Raw genomic sequence first — 23704 nt, forward strand, 5'->3', positions numbered from 1 at the left:
TCCGGTGCGTCGTACTGCGTCTGCAGCTGCAATCAGAGTAGCAGTTGGCACCACAGTGACACAAGGAGCTGTTGCAAATCGGTTATTGAAGGACAGCTCCGAGCCAGACGCCGTGTAGCGTGCATTCCTCTGACCTAAATCCACCGTCATTAGCGACTTCAGCGGTGTCAAGCGAGAGCTCATTGGAGGGCAGGGTAGAGGTTTTTTGTCGTTTCTCACGAAATCTGGTTGTGTGTCGGTGCCAGCGATGGTCGTTTGTTGGCTTGAAGGAAGCAAGTTGAGAGCCTGCAACCAACCTTTCCGCGTATTAGACACACCGGGCACACGCACGGAGTTATGATCCGAGGTGTTATTTCATATGACACCCGGAGCAGTCTCTTGGTTATCAAACGCCCCCTGATGGCAAATCTGTAGGCCATTCGACCCCTTGTGCTGCCATTCATGAACACCATTCAATGAGTTGTTTTCCAACAGGATAACGATCGCCAACATACCGCTGTTGTAACCCAAAATGCTCTACAGAGTGTCTAAATGTTGCCTTGGCCTGCTCGATCGTCAAATGTGGGATATCATCGGACGAAAGCTCCAGCGTCATACACAACCAGCGTTAACTGTCCATGCATTGAGCAACAAAATGTAACAGGTGTAGACCTGCTTCCCACAATCTGACATGAGCCATCTATACAACACAACAGATTCACGTCTGCAAGGTTGCATTCACATTCTGACGGCTAAGCCGTTATTAATGCATCAGCATTTGACATTTGCTATAGCTCTTACACTAACCTGTGATCCTCCAATTTAATCACTTAAATACGCCACGGACCATTACAACTGGTACACCACGAGGATGACGCGCTACAGACGAGAAATTTAACCGACATGAAGAAGATGCTGTGATATGCAAATGATTAGCTTTTCAGACCATTCACACAAGATTGGCGCCGGTGGCGACACCTACAACGTGCTGACATGACGAAAGTTTCCAACCGCTTTCTCCTACGCAAACAGCAGTTGACCGGCTTTGCCTGGTGAAGTGTTGTTGTGATGGCTCGTGTAAGGAGGAGAAATGCGTACCATCACGTTTCCGACTTTGATAAAGGTCGGACTTTAGCCTATCGCGACTGCGGTTTATCGTATCGCGACATTGCTGCTCCCCGTGGCCGAGATCCAATGACTGTTAGCAGAATATGGAACTGGTGGGTTCAGGAGGGTAATACGGATCGCCGTGCTGGATCCCAACGGCCTCGTAACCCTAGCAGTCGAGCTGACAGGCATCTTATACGCATGGCTATAACGGATCGTGCAGCCACGTCTCGATCCCTGAGTCAACAGATGGGGAAGGTTGCAAGACAACATCCATCTGTACGAACAGTTCAACGACGTTTGCAGTAGCACGGACTATCAGCTCGGAGACCATGGCTTCGGTTACCCTTGACGCTGCATCACAGACAGGAGACCCTGCGATGGTGTACCCAACGACGAACCTGGGTGCACGAATGGCAAAACGTCACTTTTTCGGATGAATCCAGATTGTGTTTACAGCCCATGATGGTCACATCCGTGTTTGGCGATATCGCGGTAAACGCACATTGGAAGCGTGTATTCGTCATCGTCATACTGGCGTATCACCCGGCGTGATGGTATGGGGTGCCATTGGTTACACGTCTCGGTCACCTCTTGTTCGCATTGACGGCACTTTGAACAGTGGACGTTACATTTCAGATGTGTTCCGACCCGTGGCTCTACCCTTCAAAATGGCTCTGAGCGCTATGGGACTTAACATCTATGGTCATCAGTCCCCTAGAAGTTAGAACTACTTAAACCTAACTAAGGACATCACACAACACCCAGTCATTACGAGGCAGAGAAAATCCCTGACCCCGCCGGGAATCGAACCCGGGAACCCGGGCGCGGGAAGCGAGAACGCTACCGCACGACCACGAGTTGCAGACGGCTCTACCCTTCATTCGTTCCCTGCGAAACCCTACATTTCAGCAGGATAATGCACGACCACATGTTGTAGGTCCTGTACGGGCCTTTCTGTACACAGAAAATGTTCGACTGCTATCCTGGCCAGCACATTCTCCAGATCTCTCAAAACTGAAAACGTCTGGTCAATGGTGTCCGAGCAGCTGGCTCGTCACAATACGCCAGTCACTACTCTTGACGAACTGTGGTATCGTGTTGAAGCTGCATGGGCAGCTGTACCTGTACACGCCATCCAAGCTCTGTTTAACTCAATGCCCAGGCGTATCAAGGCCGTTATTACCGCCAGAGGTGGTTGTTCTGGGTACTGATTTCTCAGGATCTATGCACCCAAATTGCGTGAAAATGTAATCACATATCAGTTCTAGTATAATACATTTTTCCAATGAATACCTTTTATCATCTGCATTTCTTCGTGGTGTAGCAATTCTAATGGCAAGTACTGTATGTTACATAGGCAAATGTATTCGCGTAACTGCACTGCTCTACATTAATTACTTTTTCGTGTTGCGATTTTCTTTTAGTCAGAATATTTCAGCTTTAGATTTGTGGCGTGTCCCTCCGTTTCGTAGCGTTTCGCGTTGCAGTTTCCTAATATGACATATGTGCGAGCTGGATCTTTTACTATTAACTGGCCTGCCCACCGACGACTTGACGTACCATATGAGGCTTAACTGTTTCGTACTGTAATGTTAACGCCGTTTTGTACGATGCCCTCCACTTCTTGTCGCAGAGTGTGATACCCTATGACGAAGCAACAACCTCCTAAACCAATCGTGTAACAAAAACATGTCATCACAACTGAAACATCACCTAAACATAAAAAAGAGTTCAATACCAGGAATGTTTTCTTTACTTCCGGTGTCTTATTTCCGATTTTTTCACGCAGTGGGAGAAACTGTCTCCTCGCAGGTTTTTGTAGTATACCCTCGAATGTCATTAATGTTTCGCGCATACTTCCACATTGCTTTACTGATTTATAAATTATGTGATCTGACGTGGGAATCTATGTAGACACACGAGCGTTCTTCACGTCAGCAACAACAATTAGTGCCTTACCAGTAGCAATGAACGTATTTAGATGCTTAACAACAGTCTGTGGGCAAAGTCCAAGCTCATTACCGAGTACTTTGATTCATGTGGCTGATATCGTGTTTCACACTGATAAATGTGTAATTGTGCAAAACAATGTAGGGTTATGCGAAAGGAACCAATGCCAAACGATGGACTACCAGAAAAATGTACAAGCAGGTGGTGTTTCCTGAAATGAACGAAAATCCGCCATAAAAGTCCCCAAGTAAAATAAAAATCTTTCGTACCGAACTGCTTTAGATCTAGAAAGAAAGTTAAATTGTAAATACGTTTCTTTACAGACCAAAGACGATATTTTATTTCAATAAGATGAAAGGCTTTCGAACAAAAATATGCGCGTTACCTTGAAGTCGCAAAGACGGGTTTACGAACAGTAATTATAAATCAGTTGCAGACAATATGGCTACGCAAATAAATAATTTCTTTTCCTGAAAGTTGATTCAAATCTTTTACCTTGCATGTTTTTGCATTTTGAACCCCAGTTGGAAAACATCTAAAAAAAATTCAGCCATCTCTTTATACGCCCTATGTTTTAACAACATTGCTCGTGTAATGCGTTTGTGACATTTCTATGAACAAGGTATTGCAGTGTACAGTGGTCGAATTTTCTCGATATCATCACTGGTCCACTCCTTCAGTGCACTTACAGGAACCAAAACTAGCTCTTACCTGGAAACTGCAGGAAACATCACAGTCTTTTTGTACGTCACACGTCACAGAAATTGGAGCGTGTCTGCTCGGCCGATGTGGCGGATTCGCCGGTTCCGATAACTGCAGGTACCGCACTGCAGACCTTGTTTCCATTAACGCACAAGCGAAGCCTGAGGGGTTAGCAGAATCAGTCGGAAATGTCAATGGTCTGTAGCTAAAATCTGCTCTTTACGGGCAGCTACTCACAGCTGTTACGACGTACCGTCGCAGTCCGCTTAAAGGTGTTGCGAGGGGACAAAAGCAAAAGAAAAAAAATCACACGCCTTAAGATTATGTGACTTGCAAGCCAATGCTGCAGTGCAAGATCCGTACACTGCGTGCAGTCTATAAGGCTATTTCATCAATGAGATAATTAAAAGTTACTCATACTCGCAGGTGCTAATGGAGTGAAGCTCCATCGTGTTGACAAATGAAATTCTTGGCGTGTTCTAGCAACAGAGTGATCCCACCCCCAACCATATGAACCTCCTGCAACTTACTCGTACAGCTGGAAGCATGGTGGACCTCTACTTTCGATGCGTAAGTCAAAATTGGACCTCACTTACTCTCTTCAGTCATGTGAAATCGGATAAACCTTTCTGAATATCTTTCATCTGATACCATTAACAATGATGAATCAGATACCAATAGTATATGTGCAATCAGTATCTGATGCGGTATGAGATTGCAGAGACTGTAAAAAGATAAGGAAAAGGAGCTAAATGAGCGAGAAAGAACATAACTGTCCTTTTCTTTATTCCGTGCGAGACACTTCAGGTAACTTATCAGATTCACTTCTGACACCCCCCCTCCCAAAAAAAAAAAAAAAAAAAAATCAGCCCATTTCCTCATAGGATCAGATTACCACTGCTGGCAATTTTCTATTTTTAACTACCCCCACCTCTCCTCCTACCCTAATTCCTTATAATAGCACTATATGTGTTGGTTCTGATCATTCCTATTATATGATATGTGAGCAGTACCATGTGATATCTCGTACACGTATGGAATAAAGAAAAAGTGTCTTGAGAAACCAGATATAGGAGCTTTAACAAATACACGATAACGTTTGATAAATGAGTGTGGTGTGGCTAACTACAGTCGTTAAGATTTTTCTCGAAGATACGGTGGGCTACTTAAAAGCACCCTGTAATTTTCCAGGAGATTACAGGGGTAGACAAGATCTCAAATTCGCAGCAGCTTCGCGAGGTGGCTACCACTGACCTATTTCGTACTTCTGAGTTACTAACAAGAACGTTGAAATTACAAGTGAGCAAGGTCAGTAACAGATGCAAGTATTGGAAGTGTTATTGATGATACATATTGTGGCGGAAAGTGCGTTCATAACTGTAACCTCCACTATTAGGAACATAACACGACTTTGCGGTTTATGACCTTAATCGTAACGAAGCTTTCGTCTGCAGTATTCCATATTTTCAAAAAGAAACTAATGGATCCAGGACTGTCATAACTACCCAGCAGTTAGTGGAATACCAACGCTGACACTGTAACATGGTCGAATTTTGAAACTAAGAGAAGGACTGGATGTACATGAAACAGAAAAGCACCCATGTAGGCTGTAACGGTCATGTTTAGACGTTTATTTGGCGGAATCACTTGAAGAAACAAACAGTAAGGGCATAGACATACATTTAGTCTTGGGGGATCTGAAATAAGGGCTATAGGGTTTATGACACCGCACCACAAAATAGGTTCTGGACTTACGTGATAAGTGCAGATGTTTCGCATACATACCAGGGCGTGCTGCAAAGTAAAGCCTCAGACTTTTTATGTGAAATCTCTTAACGCCTTATAGATAAAACAAACTTGATTAACATTCTACATCTTTATTCATAATGCCTACATATTTGCAGTCTTATGTCGCTAGAGCTCAAAATAGTAACGTATAATATGACGGTATGTAACGTAGCTTTGATGCTGCGTGGGAAACAGCGTTGTATACCGAGTTTCGAATTTGAAGACTTCCTCCACACATGGAGCACCCTCTTCTTCAGCGTGACAATGCCATACCTCATACGAGCGCTGTCACACCTGCAACAATCGGTCACCTTGTGTGCAATGTGTACGTGTAGTCCCCAACCGATTTTTATCTCTTTCCAAAACTTAGAACAAACAGGGATGAAGAGGTGCAAGATTGAGGGTCCGTCAACAGAGTCAAATATTCTACAGTGACGGAATCAACAAATTGGTGTCTCGTTGGGAGAAAAGTGTGCGTCGCCAGTGTGGCTATGTTGAGAAATTAATATGTAGACCCGAAGAAGAAAAATGGAGAATGTGGATAAAATTTATCTTATTTCAAAAGCTTTAACAGGTTTCAAATAAAATATTTAAGGGGACTATTTTTCAGCACGCCGTCTCAGTTAAAGCTTCACAGCAATGCTGTATAGGTTAAGGTGGAACAGCTGGATTCTCAGCTTTCAGTCTTCAAGGAGCAGTAGCAAAGATTTATTACAGCACCGACCTTCCTAGAAATCTAGTTACAGGAAGGGCTTTAAAAGTGGAAGAAGTGTTACAACTTGGTTCACCCTTCTCTTCGCTGAGATTCAGTTTTATGTAGCTTGGGGTAAGAACGATACAAGCTACCTTCTGCGAAACCTGAAAGAAGACGAAGGACGGGGACTGAGCTTTAACACTCAGAAAATTGATTATTTACCAGTAGAGGAGAGAAATTTACTAGACGTGGGCTTATAGCTGACTAAAGTAAAAGTATTTGATGCTTTCAGATAAATGGGATTCTCGCTGTCATCCATTAGCAGAAGCACTGTCGACATAAGTAACAAAACAGGGAAAAGCATAGCTGAAACGAATCTTTCTATTTTCTAGAATATTAGTGCAACGAAAAGGTTGAGGCAAAACATTTTTAAATGCTCTGTTCTGTGTGTTGCTACATGAGTTGCAGGATATAAGCCGAACAAGAGACAGACGGAGACGGAGAGAGAAATTCTTACGGAAGTGGATGAAGAAGCGTATCACTTCCAAGTTTTGCCACATGAAAAAGAATACAATAGGAGATATGTATAACGGAAGCAGTAAGACGATTAACGATGCATCAGAACCAAAACACATATTGTGGATCGGCCACCTAGAGAAGATGCTTGACCGCAGTTGGTCAAAACGAATTTCGAAATGGAACTCCATAAGCTAGCAGTATAAAGGGGGGCCAACTATGATATGGAAGGGAGGTATCTAAGAGACAACAGTGGCCAGAGGGATCCAGGGCTGGTTCAATAGGAAGAGAATGCAGGCGAGAAGCAAGACACAAGCAAATATCACTCGCGAGCTGATGGATACATAGTAGGGAATCGAAACCCGGTTGACAATTTATTGAGTAGGATACAAGCAGTTTGCACAGATTAAAACTCATGTCGACTATTGGGAACTACTATCAACTATATGGTACGCTGATTCAGTTCACTGCGCTTTAGATAGAATATAGAAGATGAGAGTTCAACTTCCCGTCGAAAATAAGGTCATTAGAGCCGGATCTTACTTAGCACCGTGGACAGTAGGGTTATCGATTTTGTTTCGTAAACGTTTAATATGTGTTGCAATCACAGCATTTCACTAGAATTTTTAAAGGAACTTCCATTATCTGAAACTTCAAGAAGCGATTTAAGCGATAATTATAGTTTCAGATTAATGAATTAATTATATAAACAGTCCTTAGATTTAACTGGGATGAATAATTACAAAGATGATGTGAAATGACCCCACGAAAAATTTCTAAACGTAATCACCGCATTTTCTTTGCACAAGATGACAGGTTTCATACGACACTAATTTACGTGAAACGTATAATATAACGTCATTACTGATTGGTGACGACCTCGCCTCGAGCCACAGGACGGAAGTGGTCAGTTTGGTGAAAGCTACAGTAAGACATGTGGGTGGTATGATGGGGTTAATGGAAGCCTTCACGTAGAATTGTTGCATTGCTGGGTTGGGGTATTGTTGAGTAAGGTTATTCTTGGGTTTAGGATGAGACAATCATGTTACTTTGTTATAGTGGTATAAGTAAACATACAATGAAGGCTTTCACGACCGGATGTTTCAGCTTCCGAGAATTCTTCCGGGTTGTATGGACGTGGTTCATGGAACTCTTCTATCCCTGACGTTTCGTCCAAAGCTACGTTGGACACCTTTGGAGGTGCTCCGCGTTGTGCTTAATCTTGCCAACTGATGAGTCGGACCTCGAAGAACGGCCTACATACCGTGGAAAGTGGGCGTGGTCTGGATTTCACGTGACAGCAGAGATAAACCTTGTCAAGAATATAATATAACTATCAATCATAGTCCGTCAAAGATAAAAGCTCCTCATCGATTCTGGAGCGCCACTGTCCATACATCGCTGAGTTTCATGGCTTCTCCTTTTCTGTTAAAATTATCCCCACGTTTATATATTGCGATGGCTTCTCTATATAGCTGTGGATAATAGTTCGTCCTAGTACATAAAACTTCTGTTTCCGAAAATTTCAGACCAACTAAGAAGGTAGGCCAAGCACTTCGTTCCGTTAATGATAAACGTCTACCTCTGACTGCAAGTAGTGTATACAAGATTCCGTGTACATGTGGAAGGTTCTACAATGTAACTACAAAGAGAAATGTGAATACATGGTTGAAGGAACTTAAAAGTCTTTGCCGACTAGGGAAAACAGGCATGTCAGACGTGGCGGAACATGCACTTCTGTAAATGCACTTCTGCACATGTACATACGTAGTGAAATTTTCGAAACTGTGAAGTTGTATGTACTATGACGAACTATTATCCACGGCTATATAGAGACGCCATCGAAATATATAAACATGGGGATAATTTTGGCAGAAAAAAGGCCATGAAACTCAGCGGTATACGGACAGTGGCCCTACAGAATTGATGACAATTTCTTATGTTTGACGTACTGTGATCGATAGTTATATTTTATCCTTGACAAGGCTTATTCTGCTATCACGTGAAATCCAGACCACGCCCACTTACCACGGTATTTAAGCCGTTCTTCGACGTTCGACTCGTCGGTCGGCAAAACTCAGCACAACCAGGAGCACCTCCGCAGTTATCCAATGTAGCTTTGGACGAAACGTCGGGGATAGAATATTTCCATGGACCACGTCCACACAACTCGGAAGAAATCACGGCAGGTAGAATTAAAGTTAGGGATGAAGAAGTGGGTGAAGGAAAAGGTTAAACTAAGATGGACATATAATGAGAAGCCAACACTTTATAGTCACTACCGACCGCGAATTGGATACCGCCTGGTGGGTTTTGCGGGCACATGATTCGGTAACAAAAGTATGTAAGCGGAGCAGACAAGGACGGGGGAGCACTCTAGCGAAGATACATTGAGATAAGCGACTCTACCAAAGGCTAGAGCCTGTGAACGAGTATCTTGGAAACGGCGAAGCTAGTCGAACGCTTGTGAAGCTCTTCTGAGCTTCTACGGATAGAGGTAGACGGACAGTGAAATTACAACCAAGTGCAAAATGGGTAGACGTCAACGACTCTTCACAGATCGAGGGTTTCGGAGACTTGTCTCCTCTGTAAAGTAGGGTAGATGGTGATCTGTGGCGTCTCTACCGCAAGAGCACAATGTTGGTGCACGCACAAATGTTTCGGAGAACACCGTTCATCGTACCTTGTTGAACATGGACCTCAGCAGCAGACAACCCCTACTTGTTCACATGTTGACCCAAAGACATTGTCAATTACGATTACAGTGCGTACGGGACCATCGGGATTCGACCGACGATCAATAGCAACGTGTCGACTTTCCTGGTGAATCAAATTTTTGGTACACCAGAGCGCTGGTCGCCTCCATAATCGCCGTCATGTAGCTGAACAACGGCTCGAAACCAGGAGTACCTCACGGACACAGCGTGGCATGAGAAATATTATGCTGGGGAAGACTTTTTCCTGCGCTTCCATGTGATCTATGGTGGTATCCAGGGGGGGAACTAATGTGATGGGCAAAACTGTATGGGAACAATTTGACCTTTCCAACCTAACAGGAAAAAAGTCAACGTTCCTGACTAGCGTCTTGCTTATTCCCTCTTCTAAGTTGTCACAGAGTAAACACGCGTGTCCATTTCTTTGGATACAGAGCGTGTTGGGAACATAGTTGTGTCCTACTGGATCAAGGTAGGACAAACGAAAGTTCTAAAAGTCCACCAACTTGATGTCCTGATGATGTTATCCCAGCACAGAAGGAACAAGTACGTCGTGGTGTCCGCCTCTCTTGATGTGTGGCTGCAATGACAGCTAGTAGTCAGTGGACGAGGGCTCTCAATCTATTCAGTTTAATTTGATTTCATCCATTTTTTGCAGCTAAAAACGTGACTGTATTCAAAAACATTGAAGGTATGAATGAAACGACGCCTCCAGTCACAACTTTTTAGTGTTTTATTAACTACACGATGCATTTCGAACGTTGTGGGTAAATCATCAGGTGTAATTTCTCGTAATACATGTTTTATTTCTTCTCCTGAACGAGGTGAAATGCATATTCCTGTCACGAAAATGTTTAATATTAGAACAACTGGAGATATACCTCCACAAAACCAGAAATACAGAATCTACGTTATTCAGTAATTTTAAAGAACTATTCTAAAGCTATTTCTGGCATATATCAATTGTTTAATAGCTATATCTTTAGTACTACGAATAAATTCATCTTTGACAACACCATATACAAAAACTTCTATAAAGTGTTTATAAACATTTGTCTGCAAATGTACTTCTTGAATGAAGTGACAAAGTGGCACGTACTAAAACAACGGAGAAAAGAATGTTTGCCGGTACTAAAACGTTAAAAATGGTTTCCGTGGATGATGTGGTAAGTTTACGCTTCCACATTTTCCACTATTTTGCACACATTTTCCGCGTTCGACTTACTATTTTCGTGACAGGAATATGCATTTCACCTCATTTAGGAGAAGAAATAAAACACGTATTAAGAGAAATTACACCTGACAATGTACTCACAGGGTCCGAAATGCATCGTGTAGTTAACAAAACACGAAAACGTTGTGACTGAGGGAGTTGTTTAATTCATACGTCCAATATTTAGTTTAAAGTTGAGGCTAGTGGCTCCCACATTTCGAAAGCTTCCATTCTCTTCTTGTCCAAACTATTTGCCGTCCCTGTATCACTTCCATACATGGCTACACTCCATACAAGTACTTTCAGAAATGACTGCCTGACACTTAAATCTATACTCGATGTTAACGAATTTCTCTTCTTCAGAAACGCTTTCCTTGCCGTTGCCAGTTTACATTTTATATCCATTCTACTTCGATCATCATACCTTATTTTGCTCCCCAAATAGCAAAACACTTTTACTACTTTAAGTGACTCATTTACTAATATAATTCCCTCAGCATCACCCGACTTCATTCGACTACATTCCATTATCATCGTTTTGCTTTTGATGATGTTCAGTTTATATCCTCCTTTCAAGACACTGTCTATTCCGTTCAACTGCTCTTCCAAATCCTTTGCTGTCTCCGACAGAATTACAATGTAATCGGCGAACCTCAAACTTTTTATATCTTCTCAGTGGATTTTAATACCTACTCCTAATTTTTCTTTTGTTTCCTTCACAGCTTGCTCAATATACAGATTGAATAACATCGGGGAGAGGCTACAACCCTGTCTCACTCCCCTCCAGACCTCTGGTTCCCTTTCATGACTCTCGACTCTTATAACTGCCATCAGGTTTCTGTACAAATCGTAAATAGCCTTTCGCATCCTGTATTTTACCCCTGCCGCCTTTTGAATTTGAAAGAGTGTATTCCAGTCAACATTGTCAAAAGCTTTTGCTAGATTCGTACGTTTGCCTTTCTTTAATCTATTTTGTAGGATAAGTCGTAGGGTCAGTATTGCCTCAAGTGTTCCAACATTTCTACGTAATCTAAACTGACCTTCCCCGAGATCGGCTTCTACCAGTTTTTTCCATTCGTCTGTAAAAAATTCGCGTTAGTATTTTGCAGCTGTGCCTTATTAAACTGTTAGTTCGGTAATCTTCACACCTGTCAACACCTACTTTCTTATGGATTGGAATTATTATATTCTTCTTGAAGTTTGAGGGTATTTCGCCTGTCTTATACATCTTGCTCACCAGACGGTAGAGTTTTGTCAGGACTGGCTCTCCAAAGGCCGTCAGCAGTTCCAATGGAATGTTGTCTACTCCGGGGGCCTTGTTTCGACACAGGTCTTTCAGTGCTCTGTCAAACTCTTCACGCAGTTTCGTATCTCCCATTTCATTTTCATCTACATCCTCTTCCATTTCCATAATATTGTCCTCAAGTAGATCGCCCGTGTATAAACCCTCTACTCTTTCCACCTTTCTGCTTTCCCTTCTTTGCTTGGAACTGGGTTTCCATCTGATCTCTTGATATTCATGCAAGTGGCTCTCTTTTCTCCAAAGGTCTCTTTAATTTTCATGTAGGCAGTATCTATCTTACCCCTAGTGATATGCTCCTCTACACCCTTACATTTGTCCTCCAGCCATCCCTGTTTAGCCATTTTGCTCTTCCTGTCGATCTCATTTTTGAGACGTTTGTATTCCTTTTTGCCTGCTTCATTTACTGCATTTTTGTAATTTCTCCTTTCATCAATTAAATTCAATATTTCTTCTGTCACCCAAGGATTTCTACTAGCCCTAGACTTTTTAGCTACTTGATCCTCTGCTGCCTTCACTACTTCATCCCTCAGAGCTATCCACTTTTCTTCTACTGTATTTAGTTCCCCCATTCCTGTCAATTGCTCTCTTATGGTCACCCTGAAACACTGTACGATTTCTGGTTTAGTCAGTTTATCCAGGTTCCATCTCCTTAAATTCCCACATTTTTGCCGTTTCTTCAGTTTTAATCTACAGTTCACAACCATTAGATTGTGCTCAGAGTCCACATCTGTCCCTGGAAATTTCTTACAATTTAAAACCTGGTACCTAAATCTCTGTCTTACTATTGTATTATCTATCTGATACCTTCAAGTATCTCTAGGATTCTTCCATGTATACAACCTTCTTTTATGATTCTTGAATACAGAATGAAAAACGGGCCAAAGCCGAGAACTACTTGCAGTGGATATAATAAATGTTCGTGTTCAGAGTCACATTTTATACTGTTCATATGCCAGGTTAGAAGTATGAAACCGGAATTAGGTTGCATAAACCAGATATCTATTGTCCGAAACTGATATATGATATTTTATTCAAAATAACCTCCATTGCTATTTACACATTTCTCCCACTTATTCGGTAGGTTATGAATACCACGCTATAAAAAACAGTTCTTCCTTTGAAGCGAACCAGTCAACGAACCATTTTCGTACATTTTCATACGAACTGAAGCGCTGTTCAGCGAGAGCATGTCCCAGTGTTGCAAACAGATGATAATCGGACGGAGCCAGGTCAGGAGAATAAGCTGCATACCCTAGTATTTCCCAACCCAACGCCTCGGTCGTTTCCCTGACCCGTTTTGCTGTGTGTAATGGGACGTTATCCTGGAGCAATATGACTTTGTGTTGCCTTTTTCACGCAATGCTAGATTTAAGTCGATAATTAGCTGTTGCTAGCTATCAGTGTTAGCGGTTTCACCAGGTTTTAGCAGCTCGCGATAGATTAGACCCTTATGATCCCACCAAACACAGAACATTGTCTACTTTCCAAAGCTATTACTTCGTGCAGTGGATGTCGATGGTTTGCCTGGATTCACCAATGATTTACGGCGTTTATGATTCTCAAAATACATCCATTTTTCATCACCCGACACTATTCGATGGAGAAGACTTTCTTTTGTATCTGGCTTGCAGCATTTCACAAGTGGCCTTTCGATTTGCTTGCTGTCTTTCATTCAGTTCAAGTGAAACCCTTTTTCCCAATCTCTGCACCTTCCTCGTAGCTTACAACCGAAGAGAAACGGCTTTCTGCGTCATATGTAATTGTTCCACGAGTTCCTGTTGAGTTTGAGTATCATCTTCATCCAATAAGGCCTGTAATTCGTTGTCTTTGTACTTTTTCTGTGGTTTCCCGCCCTCGTCGTTTCTCATGTAAAAATCCCCACTTTTGAATTTTTTGAACCACTGGAAACACTGTGTTTTCCCAAGAGAGTGTTCGCCGTAATACTCGAAAAGCATTCGGTGCGAATCTGCAGCAGTTTTCTTCAAGTGATAACATGATAATAGAAAACTAATGCTGTCAGCAATCTGTAGTTCGTAGGTACAAAACTCGACATGTTTACAGGTCTGAAACAGACACCGATGTATGGAACATGGGTTACCGTGTGTTGACATTCACCGTCAGTCGTTACAGGAAGCAGATGGCGCTGCAGACGGCTAACACCATTTATAGGGGAATTCCGGTTTCATACTTCTACACCTGGTAGTTTACAATGATATTGCAGCAAAAATACTTTGTGTATAGCACATTACAAAAATTACTCCTGTACTCTCAATCTGCTCTGCATTGTGTGCAGTTCCAATGTTTATTAATATTTACATACTCGGTGGGCAAATCTGTGCGGCATTGCCTACAATGAAACGCATAGCCATTCCCAATTAGGCACTCACCCGTTCACTTACCACACTCGACTCCACCTGCCATAGACTGAAATCATTGTTGTCGCTCTGAGGTCACACAAAGTGCTTCATCGCGCTGAATCACAATACTACTGTTACTGAAACAGTGTAATGGAAAGAATTTGAATTTTCTGTGTAATTTCTTACTACTGAGTGTCGCTATGATGACTGTCAATCAAATCAGAACTTAGATACAAAAAAATGAAGTTGTTTATATCTCCTTCCATCGCTTACGTCATATCAGCTAAAATAAATCATTACAGTTGTTAAGTTAAGTGTGTGAGTGTTCGTTAAGGCTGCCAGGTCACAAAGTCAATATCAAAAATGGCTCAAATGGCTCTAAGCACTATGGGACTTAACTGCTGAGGTCATCAGTCCCATAGAACTTAGAACTAATTAAACCTAACTAACCTAAGGACATCACACACATCCATGCCCGAGGCAGGCTCAAATGGTTCAAATGGCTCTGAGCATTATGGGACTCAACTGCTGTGTTCATCAGTCCCCTAGAACTTAGAACTACTTAAACCTAACTAACCTAAGGACATCACACACACCCATGCCCGAGGCAGGATTCGAACCTGCGACCGTAGCGCATCGTTAATATCAAATGAAATGTATGTCAATTACAAATTCTCCGTGAATCCAACAGGTCGCCATGTGTAGATGTTACATCTGTCCAGTCTCAGTAAACACAAAGGGTTAAACTAAGATGGATATGAATTAAATATGAAGTGAGCCTAGTTATGGAAATAGGTAGCTGTGACTATGAGGTGGAGAATGGACTGAACACTCTGGGAGATATAGTGTGAAGTAGAAAAGGAAGTTCAGAGAGAGCGAATAGTGTGGCCGTCCACCGTTTGATAGTACTAGCATATTCATACGACGACATTTGTATCGCAGACATACACATCAGTTCCGACTTCGTAGAGGTTCTATAGGTGATATACATGTCAATTGATATCGACACTTAAAGTATGGGTTTGATGATGGGTTGCATGAATACATATTTTGAAATTAAATATTTAACACGCAGCTCGCAGTGTACAGCAACAGTCTTACAACAAATATAATCTGTGAAGCACCAAGCCTACAAGAATTTTACAGAGCGAATGTAGGATTAGTACTGGGAACGCTCAAGGGATGTGATGGTGTGTGGTGGGCAGTAAAACAATTATGCAGCGTTGGGTGGGGTAGAGCTTATATTTGTAAAAAAATAAGATAGTGTAGGTAACGGCCGAAATTTTTTTCAGGGATGAATTCGTAGTCTGAGAGGGGAAGACATTTGAAATTGTTCTGAGAATTTGGAGATGTAAAGTAATTGGGTCCTTAAGACAGATGCGCAGCAGAAGGCTAGGGTTCTCAAGACATGAGTATACTATGGGGTGCTGCGATACTACTTGGTGTGAGACATAAACTGGTAAAACATACATGTATTTGAGGAAGTTCTGCGTTATTCAGGAGCTGGTACAAAATGTAGGTGGGGAATAATGAGTGGATATGGAAAGTGCGACATGGTGCTCAAGAATTTTGAGGGCATGGTAAGATGGCTCTGAGCACTATGGGACTTAACATCTGAGGTCATCAGGCCCATAGAACTTAGAACTACTTAAACCTAAGGACATCACACACATCCATGCCCGAGGCAGGATTCGAACCTGCGACCGTAGCGGTCGAGCGATTCCAGACTGATGCGCCTAGAACCGCTCGGCCACATTGGCCGGCCGGCATGGTAAGACTGGGAGGTCTGTGCTAAATGTTTTAGGTGGGTGTGGGATGTATGATTTTCTTCTAACTAGGAGTAATACTTGAGAGATTTAGCCTCAGTGCTCAGCAAGCTTTTTGTAGGCATCATTTGGCCACTGCCCTTGCCTCAGTGGTAATACCAGTTCCCATCAGATCACCAAAGTTAAGCAATGTCGGGCTTGGCTCGCATTTTGGTGGGTGACCATCAGGTCTGCGGAGTGCTGTTGGCAAGTGGGGTGCACTCAGCCCTTGTGAGGCAAACTGAGGAGATACATGGTTCCGAAGTAGCGGCTCCGGTCTCGGAAACTGACATACGGCCGGGAGAGCGATGTGCTGACCACATGCCTTTTCATATCCGCATCCAGTGATGTCTATGGGCTGAGGATGACACGGCGGGCGGTTAGTACCGTCCGCAGCTCGTGGTCGTGCGGTAGCGTTCTCGCTTCCCACGCCCGGGTTCCCGGGTTCGATTCCCCGCGGGGTCAGGGATTTTCTCTGCCTCGTGATGACTGGGTGTTGTGTGATGTCCTTAGGTTAGTTAGGTTTAAGTGGTTCTGGGTTCTAGGGGACTTATGATCATAGATGTTAAGTCCCATAGTGCTCGTAACCATTTGAACCACTTTTTGGTCAGTACCGTTGGACCTTCATGCTCTGTTCGGGAGAGTTTCGGAGGAGTTTCGTAGGCTTCTATCTGGGCAGTTAGTAGATGGGGAGTCCAGGCTAGGTTTTAGTGGACTTCGATCTATTAGTGTTCTGTATAATGAAATAGGTGACTGTCGATTCTGAGGTAGAGGTCCCGAGGACACAAAGCTCTCTGATAAGTACTGACTGACAATTTTTGAGGTCCTAACTAATCAATAGCGATTTGTGGGTAATGTAAGAAAAACGGTTAGTTTATATTGCCAATGGGGTTTTCTCTATTATAACCAATTTCAGTCATAGACAGACCATGTTCATACCAGTATGTACCTCAATGTGTGATGCACAGAACGGATATGTGGAACCAGCGTTGAAGCTGCTGCTTAATTGATAACAGGTGCTTCTTTACACTTACAGCTGCTCTGAACGTCGACGTCACACGTGACACATGGAGATAATGCTCGTATGAAGATGGTTTGTCTACGACTAAAACCAGTTGCGACAAAAATAAGCATCGTCTGCGATATGGACTATTTGTTTTTGCTTAAATTATTGAGTGGCCTTTTGGAGGACGCCAGACGATAAAATTATTAGGGTGGACTTAGATGAATCGTTGGGATGAATGTAGGGTTATATGGACTACAAAGAAAGTAGTTTCGAAAGCTTGTTAATGTAACTACATTTCGCTTACCTGCTATCCCCACCTACTATCTGTCTGAAGGGAGGCTCACAACAAACTAAAAGTACTGAAACAACTACCTCACCTACTATGGAGACTACATTGCTCAACTATCATCCATCAACTGAAGAATCCCTTCCATCCCATCCTCACATAAGAAAATGCATCAAAGGTCTCCCAAGTCTTACCATCCCCTCAGATCTCTTGAGCACCACACCTCACCCTCCATATCCATTTACCCTTCACCACATGTACTTTGTACCAGCATAAGAAAAGGACCTCTACTTCCCTAGTTACATGCATGCCTTTTTAGTTGACGGCCGCTGTGGCCGAGCGATTGTAGGCGCTTCAGTCTGGGACCATGCTGCTGCTACAGTCGCAGGTTCGAATCCTGCTTCAGACAGGATGTGTGTGATGTCCTTAGGTTAGTTAGGTTTAAGTAGTTCTGAGTCTAGGGGACTGATGATCTCAGATGTGCTTAGAGCCATTTGAACCATTTCAACCTTTTTAGTCTATGTGTGGTATGGTAAGGAGTGGTAAACGGAGGAATTTCTACAGTCTTCATAAGAAGTTGGAGTAGTATTGTTACAAGGGTTGAACAGTTGTTGGGAAAGGATTTTACAGATTGATTCCTAGTCATGTTTGAATACTCACAGCCACAGAGGCAATAAGGAAACCTGCCAGTATTGTAACTGTGGTTTCATAAGAGTGGCAAATGTAACCTTTTGTGGAGCACGTGAAACCGTGACTGTAAGGTATGTGCTGTGTGCCGGTTGCAGAGCTGACGCAGAGCGGCGGCTGGGACATCGTTCCACTGGCGGCCCTGCTGACGGGGGCGCTGTTGGCGGCGGGTCTGGCCGTGTTGCTGGTGGCCGTGCTGGCCGTGCGTCGGCGGCGCGCATACGAGGCGGCGGGCGGCCGCGGGCGCGGGGGCGGCACCTCTGGGGGCGGCGTCTGCAGCGGGGGCGGCGCCGCGCCAGCCCTGCAGCTCGAGAAGCAGCCGCCGCCGCCGCAACACGGCTCCATGCTCGAGATCAACCACGGCCACGAGCGCTACGTCGTCTCCTACCGCCTCAAGACGGCCCAGGACAGCTGCGTCGTCGACGGCCGGCAGCCGGACATCCTCAAGTCTCCCAGGGGTACGCACGGTTTTCTAACTATTGTTTCGTATGCCAGTATACAAAGTTAACAAGATACTTAAAGCAATAAGTTAAAGCTATCGTTGTTTCGAAAACTGATTTTAATACAGTACTTGATTATGCACATTCGTACTATTGCATACCTTTTCCTTAGCCATACGAAAATGGTGCTGGTTTGCAGCAGAGTAGTTTGTGTAGTGGAGGTGCTGCAAGTTGAGTGGGCGCAAGTATATGTAGGTAACAACTTCATAAGATACCAGATAGAATAATAAACAGAACTGGATGATATCTGAGGAACGTGCTTGGTATCAATTAGGAGTTCGAAAATGTGAAAAAATAAATGTGTAAATGCCTCTGCACAAGCAACGTGTATGGCATAAACAAACAACAGTAATAAAAGAAGAACAATGTATGCACAGACGATATTCAGGCAAACAAATTATCTTAAAAGAAAAACAAATGGATAGTCTTTTCAGCCTATTCAGCAGAGAATGTACGCTACACTGCAGGTGCACTGCAGTAACTGAATGAAGGTAGGTAAACATTCCACATGCACTGACAGGCAAGTCAACCTAATGTTTCAGTTGGGGACTGAAGTACAGGCCACACATTTGAAATCACAGGTGCTGCCTCTACACTCCAACAAGAGGACTCTACAGAGAACCAGGAACAAAACCATCTCGAACCCTTCCTTCTGCGCCGCCCTATGGCCATCGCTATCTTTCTGTTGTGCTCCTGAGTCGACGCAACTGGTTTATGCATCGGTATTGGGGAGAACCACTATCCAGCTGCACCACCACCTACCGTTTCAGGGTTGCGGAAACTCTGTTTCTTTGGAGATTGGACTCACAACCTGAGGAGTGCACTTAGGCACAAAATCACAGCCGATTCTGCCGGTAATTGTTCATGTAGGCGGCCCTCAAACAGCTCACCCCTCAGCATCGGTATTTGCACAGTACGCGTTGCAGTCGGATCTGCTGCCATAAAAGTTCGCAGATGCCCAGCCCTACCGAATGTCGAGCCCAGGTATCTTCCGGTTCATTAGGTTTTGCCCAGCAAATCCGAGTGAGTCACAGATTCTTAGCCGTAGCTTCATCTACTACATGGCCAGGACTTGAACTAGAACTCTGATACCTGTTTATTACTCTTACCATTTCCCTTAGAACCACCACTGTCCCACCAGGTTTGATGAACAACGGACGAGACTGCTTACACCTAGCCTCTATGGCGCGTATTTTACTGTCTGAGAGTGCCCATTGTCCTGACCACCAGGGATAGTGTTATTTCATGCAAAAGTATGGGTACCTACCGTGCTTTCTGCCTAGGGGCACATCCTATTCCAGGAAGATAACTCGCATACTATACTCTTCCAGTAGCGGTCCAGCAGCTTAGACGACTACTCCAGTGGTTACCCCAAGTTTTTCTTCCTTTCAGGCACGTGCCCATATCGGCAAGCTAACTCTCACCACGTTTTACGAAATGCTGTCGATCATGCCCTTACATGCCTCTATCACACATCTTTCGACATACTAACAACATCCATTCCCCAAGTTTCTAGAATTGGTTACTCCTTGACAGTTTCCTTTGGACAGACAACATGCGATCTGCCAAAGGATTTCTTCGTGACCGCGTACACTCTTCAATACTAGACTTACCCATTAGCTAAAGGAGGTAGGCACTGCTGTTTAACATGGACTCCAATTCACGGCGTGGCATTGCATTTATTACTTTAACAATAATAATCAATGGTGGAAGAGGTGGTGTGTGACAAAGAAAAATAGTAGGAAAGCAGGGAATAGATCGAGTATTTCAGGTCACAGAATATGTAAATAAAACTTTAGAAAGTCTACTTTCGAAGTATCCACACCAATAAGATTCCCACAGTGAATCTATGTTAACAATATTGAATGATGATTACTTTGGATATAACACACATTGTGAATGGATTTGTTCTGGACGGTTATGTCGTTAGAGGTTGTTACGAAAGGTAGAATGATTAACAGATGATCAATGGTAACTGCAATGACTGACAACATCCTTAATATAAACGATCATACAGTAACACTAGCGAACTCGAAAGAGTTTCGCAGTTGCTAAATATGTATGGCAATTGAGAATACTTTCAGATCTTCTTCCTCCCCTCCTCTGCCCACCTTCTCCTGCCCCTCTCTTTGGCCATCTTCTACTCCCTCCACTCCCCCTCCTCTCTCTCTCTCTCTCTCTCTCACTCACTCTCTCTCTCTCTCTCTGACCATGGGTCTCATTGCCAATGAAACCAGATTTAAAATTTAAGTCACTTAAAATGAAAAAGTAAATCGGTAGAGATCACTGGTAGATGCGGAATGAGAGAACTCTCCTGCTTCTTGATGCTTCAGTATAGTAATGTCCCGGCCGCGGTGGCCGTGCGGTTCTAGGCGCTCCAGTCCGGATCCGCGCTGTTGCTACGGTCGCAGGTTCGAATCCTGTCTCGGGCATGGTTAGGTAGGTTTAAGTAGTTCTAAGTTCTAGGGGACTGATGACCACAGCAGTTGAGTCCCATAGTGCTCAGAGCCATTTTTCTGATAGTAATGTCAGTGATAGTATTTCATATAGTTTGAATGTAAAAATGTGTACGATTACGAAGTTTGGGATTACTGATATTCCACACCGATATTCAGGTCATTAGCCGATATGCCACAAATATAACATTCCTGTTTTCTCTAAAACAAACGAGGAAGAAAACAAAACCTCACATAGTTGTGTATAAAAATTTTATTTAAAATTGCATAAAACGAGAAAGAATATATGTGAAAGTGATAAACAACTTAGAAGTGGAAGGGTGGTGGAAGGATCACCCTGAGAAACAACTTTCTGAAGTTGATTCACATACGCGTAATGCATGCGGAGGGTGGTTCCGACTGAGTAGACAATTGACTACAAATATTGCGGAGATGCCCAAGTCTCCCAGAAAGGGTGCGGTGATTTACGAAAATTCTGCCCCAGAGACGCTGGCTGGACTGGTGTTACCTGAAGTCTAACCTTCAGGCGTTCGTTTGCAGCCTGTAAGATCTCAAAATAGTGCGTGATTCCCGAAATATCGTCTATGAAAAGGATATCCAGTCTGAAGGCTGCAGTACCAATTACCGGATTGGGAAAATTGGACAACAACATATCGGATAAGTGACTCAGCATATGAAGCTTTGCAAGTCGTTTTTGTAGAAGTGGAATCACAGTGTTGACTCAACCGCCGCTAATCCGTCACATATGAGCAGTAGGATTGATCACGCTGCTGGGGGATTGATTGTACTCGAGGTGCGATGCGACCAGGTAGAATCACTCTGAATAAGCATTCGACAGCAACAAACGCTTCTCTTCGAACATGAGCGCAGCCGTATTCTAGAATGAAGACAACTTCTTGAGCAAGAAAAAGTGACCATGAAGAGTGTCATCTGACAACTGAAACCCGGTGAAGTGCTGATTCAGCCGCTGCAGATACGCGTGCCAAACGTCGTTTGCATATGTACAGGAGCTTGTCCTTAGGCAGCAAGAAAAGAATAACATCACGTTGCTCCTGTTCGGACGCATTTGGTTCACGATTCCGTATTTACCGCACGCATTCCCCATTAATCCGTTGTCGACATGTCGCTGCATATATACCCGCACCGAAATTGCGCTTCGTTGCGTATACGCTGCAACAACCATCTCTAACGGAAACTTTCTGATCAAGCCTTATATAAAAGCAAGAAAGGTAGTGTCAGTACATTATAAGCAAGGAAGCCACATACTTCAATAAGTTATTTATGCCAGTCTATAGACGTGTGCATGGTACAATTTTATCAACCTCTTCTCTAGCTTTTCACTTGCCTCTTTTTCGCCCTTATTTCACTCTCGGTGGTCCGCTCTGTACAAGAGCTGATCACAAGCCCTTGAAGTAGATATACGAATGAAAATCCCGGCTACTCAGCTCCCCTTTTTTTTTCATGTCTTGTTGTGAATAGTGTCAGAACCGTTGCCAGACGCCGGTGAACTGTTTACACTGGAATGTGTATTTGATATGTACGAGAGAATCGGTTAAATTTTAAACAGTGTTACCTTTTTATCGCTGCAAGTTAAGTGCCGCACCATCTTTTTAACTATATTTAGAATCACTTATTTCGTGTGACTGTCAGCTAACCGAAACCGCAACCTCCGCACCTCAGACCTAGCGGATATTCCGGTACAGTCGGAATATGTGCCGCACATGTCGATATTTGATACTTATGTATGCTAAGCCTCGCCTGCGTCATCAAATTGAAGTTTTATCAGTCATAACGTCCGCAGGAACAAAATCTTTACGGCTAGCGTACATTTTCATTCCCCACGTCAACAACACTGAAAGCAATCTACGTCCACACCATATCACTTAGGTGCCGTCTAGTACATTTGATGGCCGATAAATTTTATACCATCTCGTCGACGTGGCCATCTTCAACGAAGATGGTCGATAAACGTTATACAGGCTCGCAGACGTGGTCATCTGATACATCTTATGGGTGATAAGCGTTGCATGGTGAAATCGTATATAAATCCTCACTGCTTCGAATTTGTTTTTTCTGAAGATGAGATTGTTCTACCACGAACCGCCCTTATCTTCTCCTCATTAACATTTAGTTACAATAAATGGGCGGTAAACACAAACAGTTTAACTGATTCCTTAGAGAAGAGGCCTGAAAAAATTTCGAAATTAACGTCATCGAATTCTGAAATGATTTAAATATGTGCGTCCTTGAAATCGACAAATTAGTATGCACGTGAACATTGACTTGACATATGGTTCCGCAGTAGTAATATGTTGCTTTTTTTTTAAAAAAAAAGGCATTTTATGGCTAATAGTGACTTGTGAACAAAATTCTGTGACTGCTTTACTTTATTAGCAAGTGGAGTTAATCTTCATCTAAGATGACCTTCGTTGACTTTGTGGAAATGTAAGTTAAGGGAATTGGTGCGTTTAGTTCAATGACGTTTATGTGAGTTCGGGAATGTAAAGGTAGGCAAAATGTGTCAGGTTTTAGTTTTTGAATTTGAGAGGTAAACTAGTTGGTTTGATGGTTACGAAAAAGTAAAATGAATGTTATCTGAGGCAATGTCTGAGAGTAACTGGGGAGAAGACAAAAGAAA

The 23704-nt window shown here is 43.2% G+C and overlaps 1 protein-coding gene across 1 annotated transcript in view; it reads left to right on the forward strand.

Moving 5' to 3' along the window:
- LOC126188774 (hemicentin-2-like) overlaps positions 1 to 23704 on the forward strand; it is an 862561-nt gene that overhangs the window by 810263 nt on the left and 28594 nt on the right. Inside the window, exon 14 of the mRNA XM_049930385.1 lies at positions 18222 to 18568. Within this exon, the coding sequence (XP_049786342.1) occupies positions 18222 to 18568 (347 nt within the window). The remainder of the gene's footprint in view (positions 1 to 18221; positions 18569 to 23704) is intronic.

This window comes from Schistocerca cancellata, chromosome 5 (genome assembly GCF_023864275.1).
Source record: "Schistocerca cancellata isolate TAMUIC-IGC-003103 chromosome 5, iqSchCanc2.1, whole genome shotgun sequence".
NCBI classification, from domain to species: Eukaryota; Metazoa; Arthropoda; class Insecta; order Orthoptera; family Acrididae; genus Schistocerca; species Schistocerca cancellata.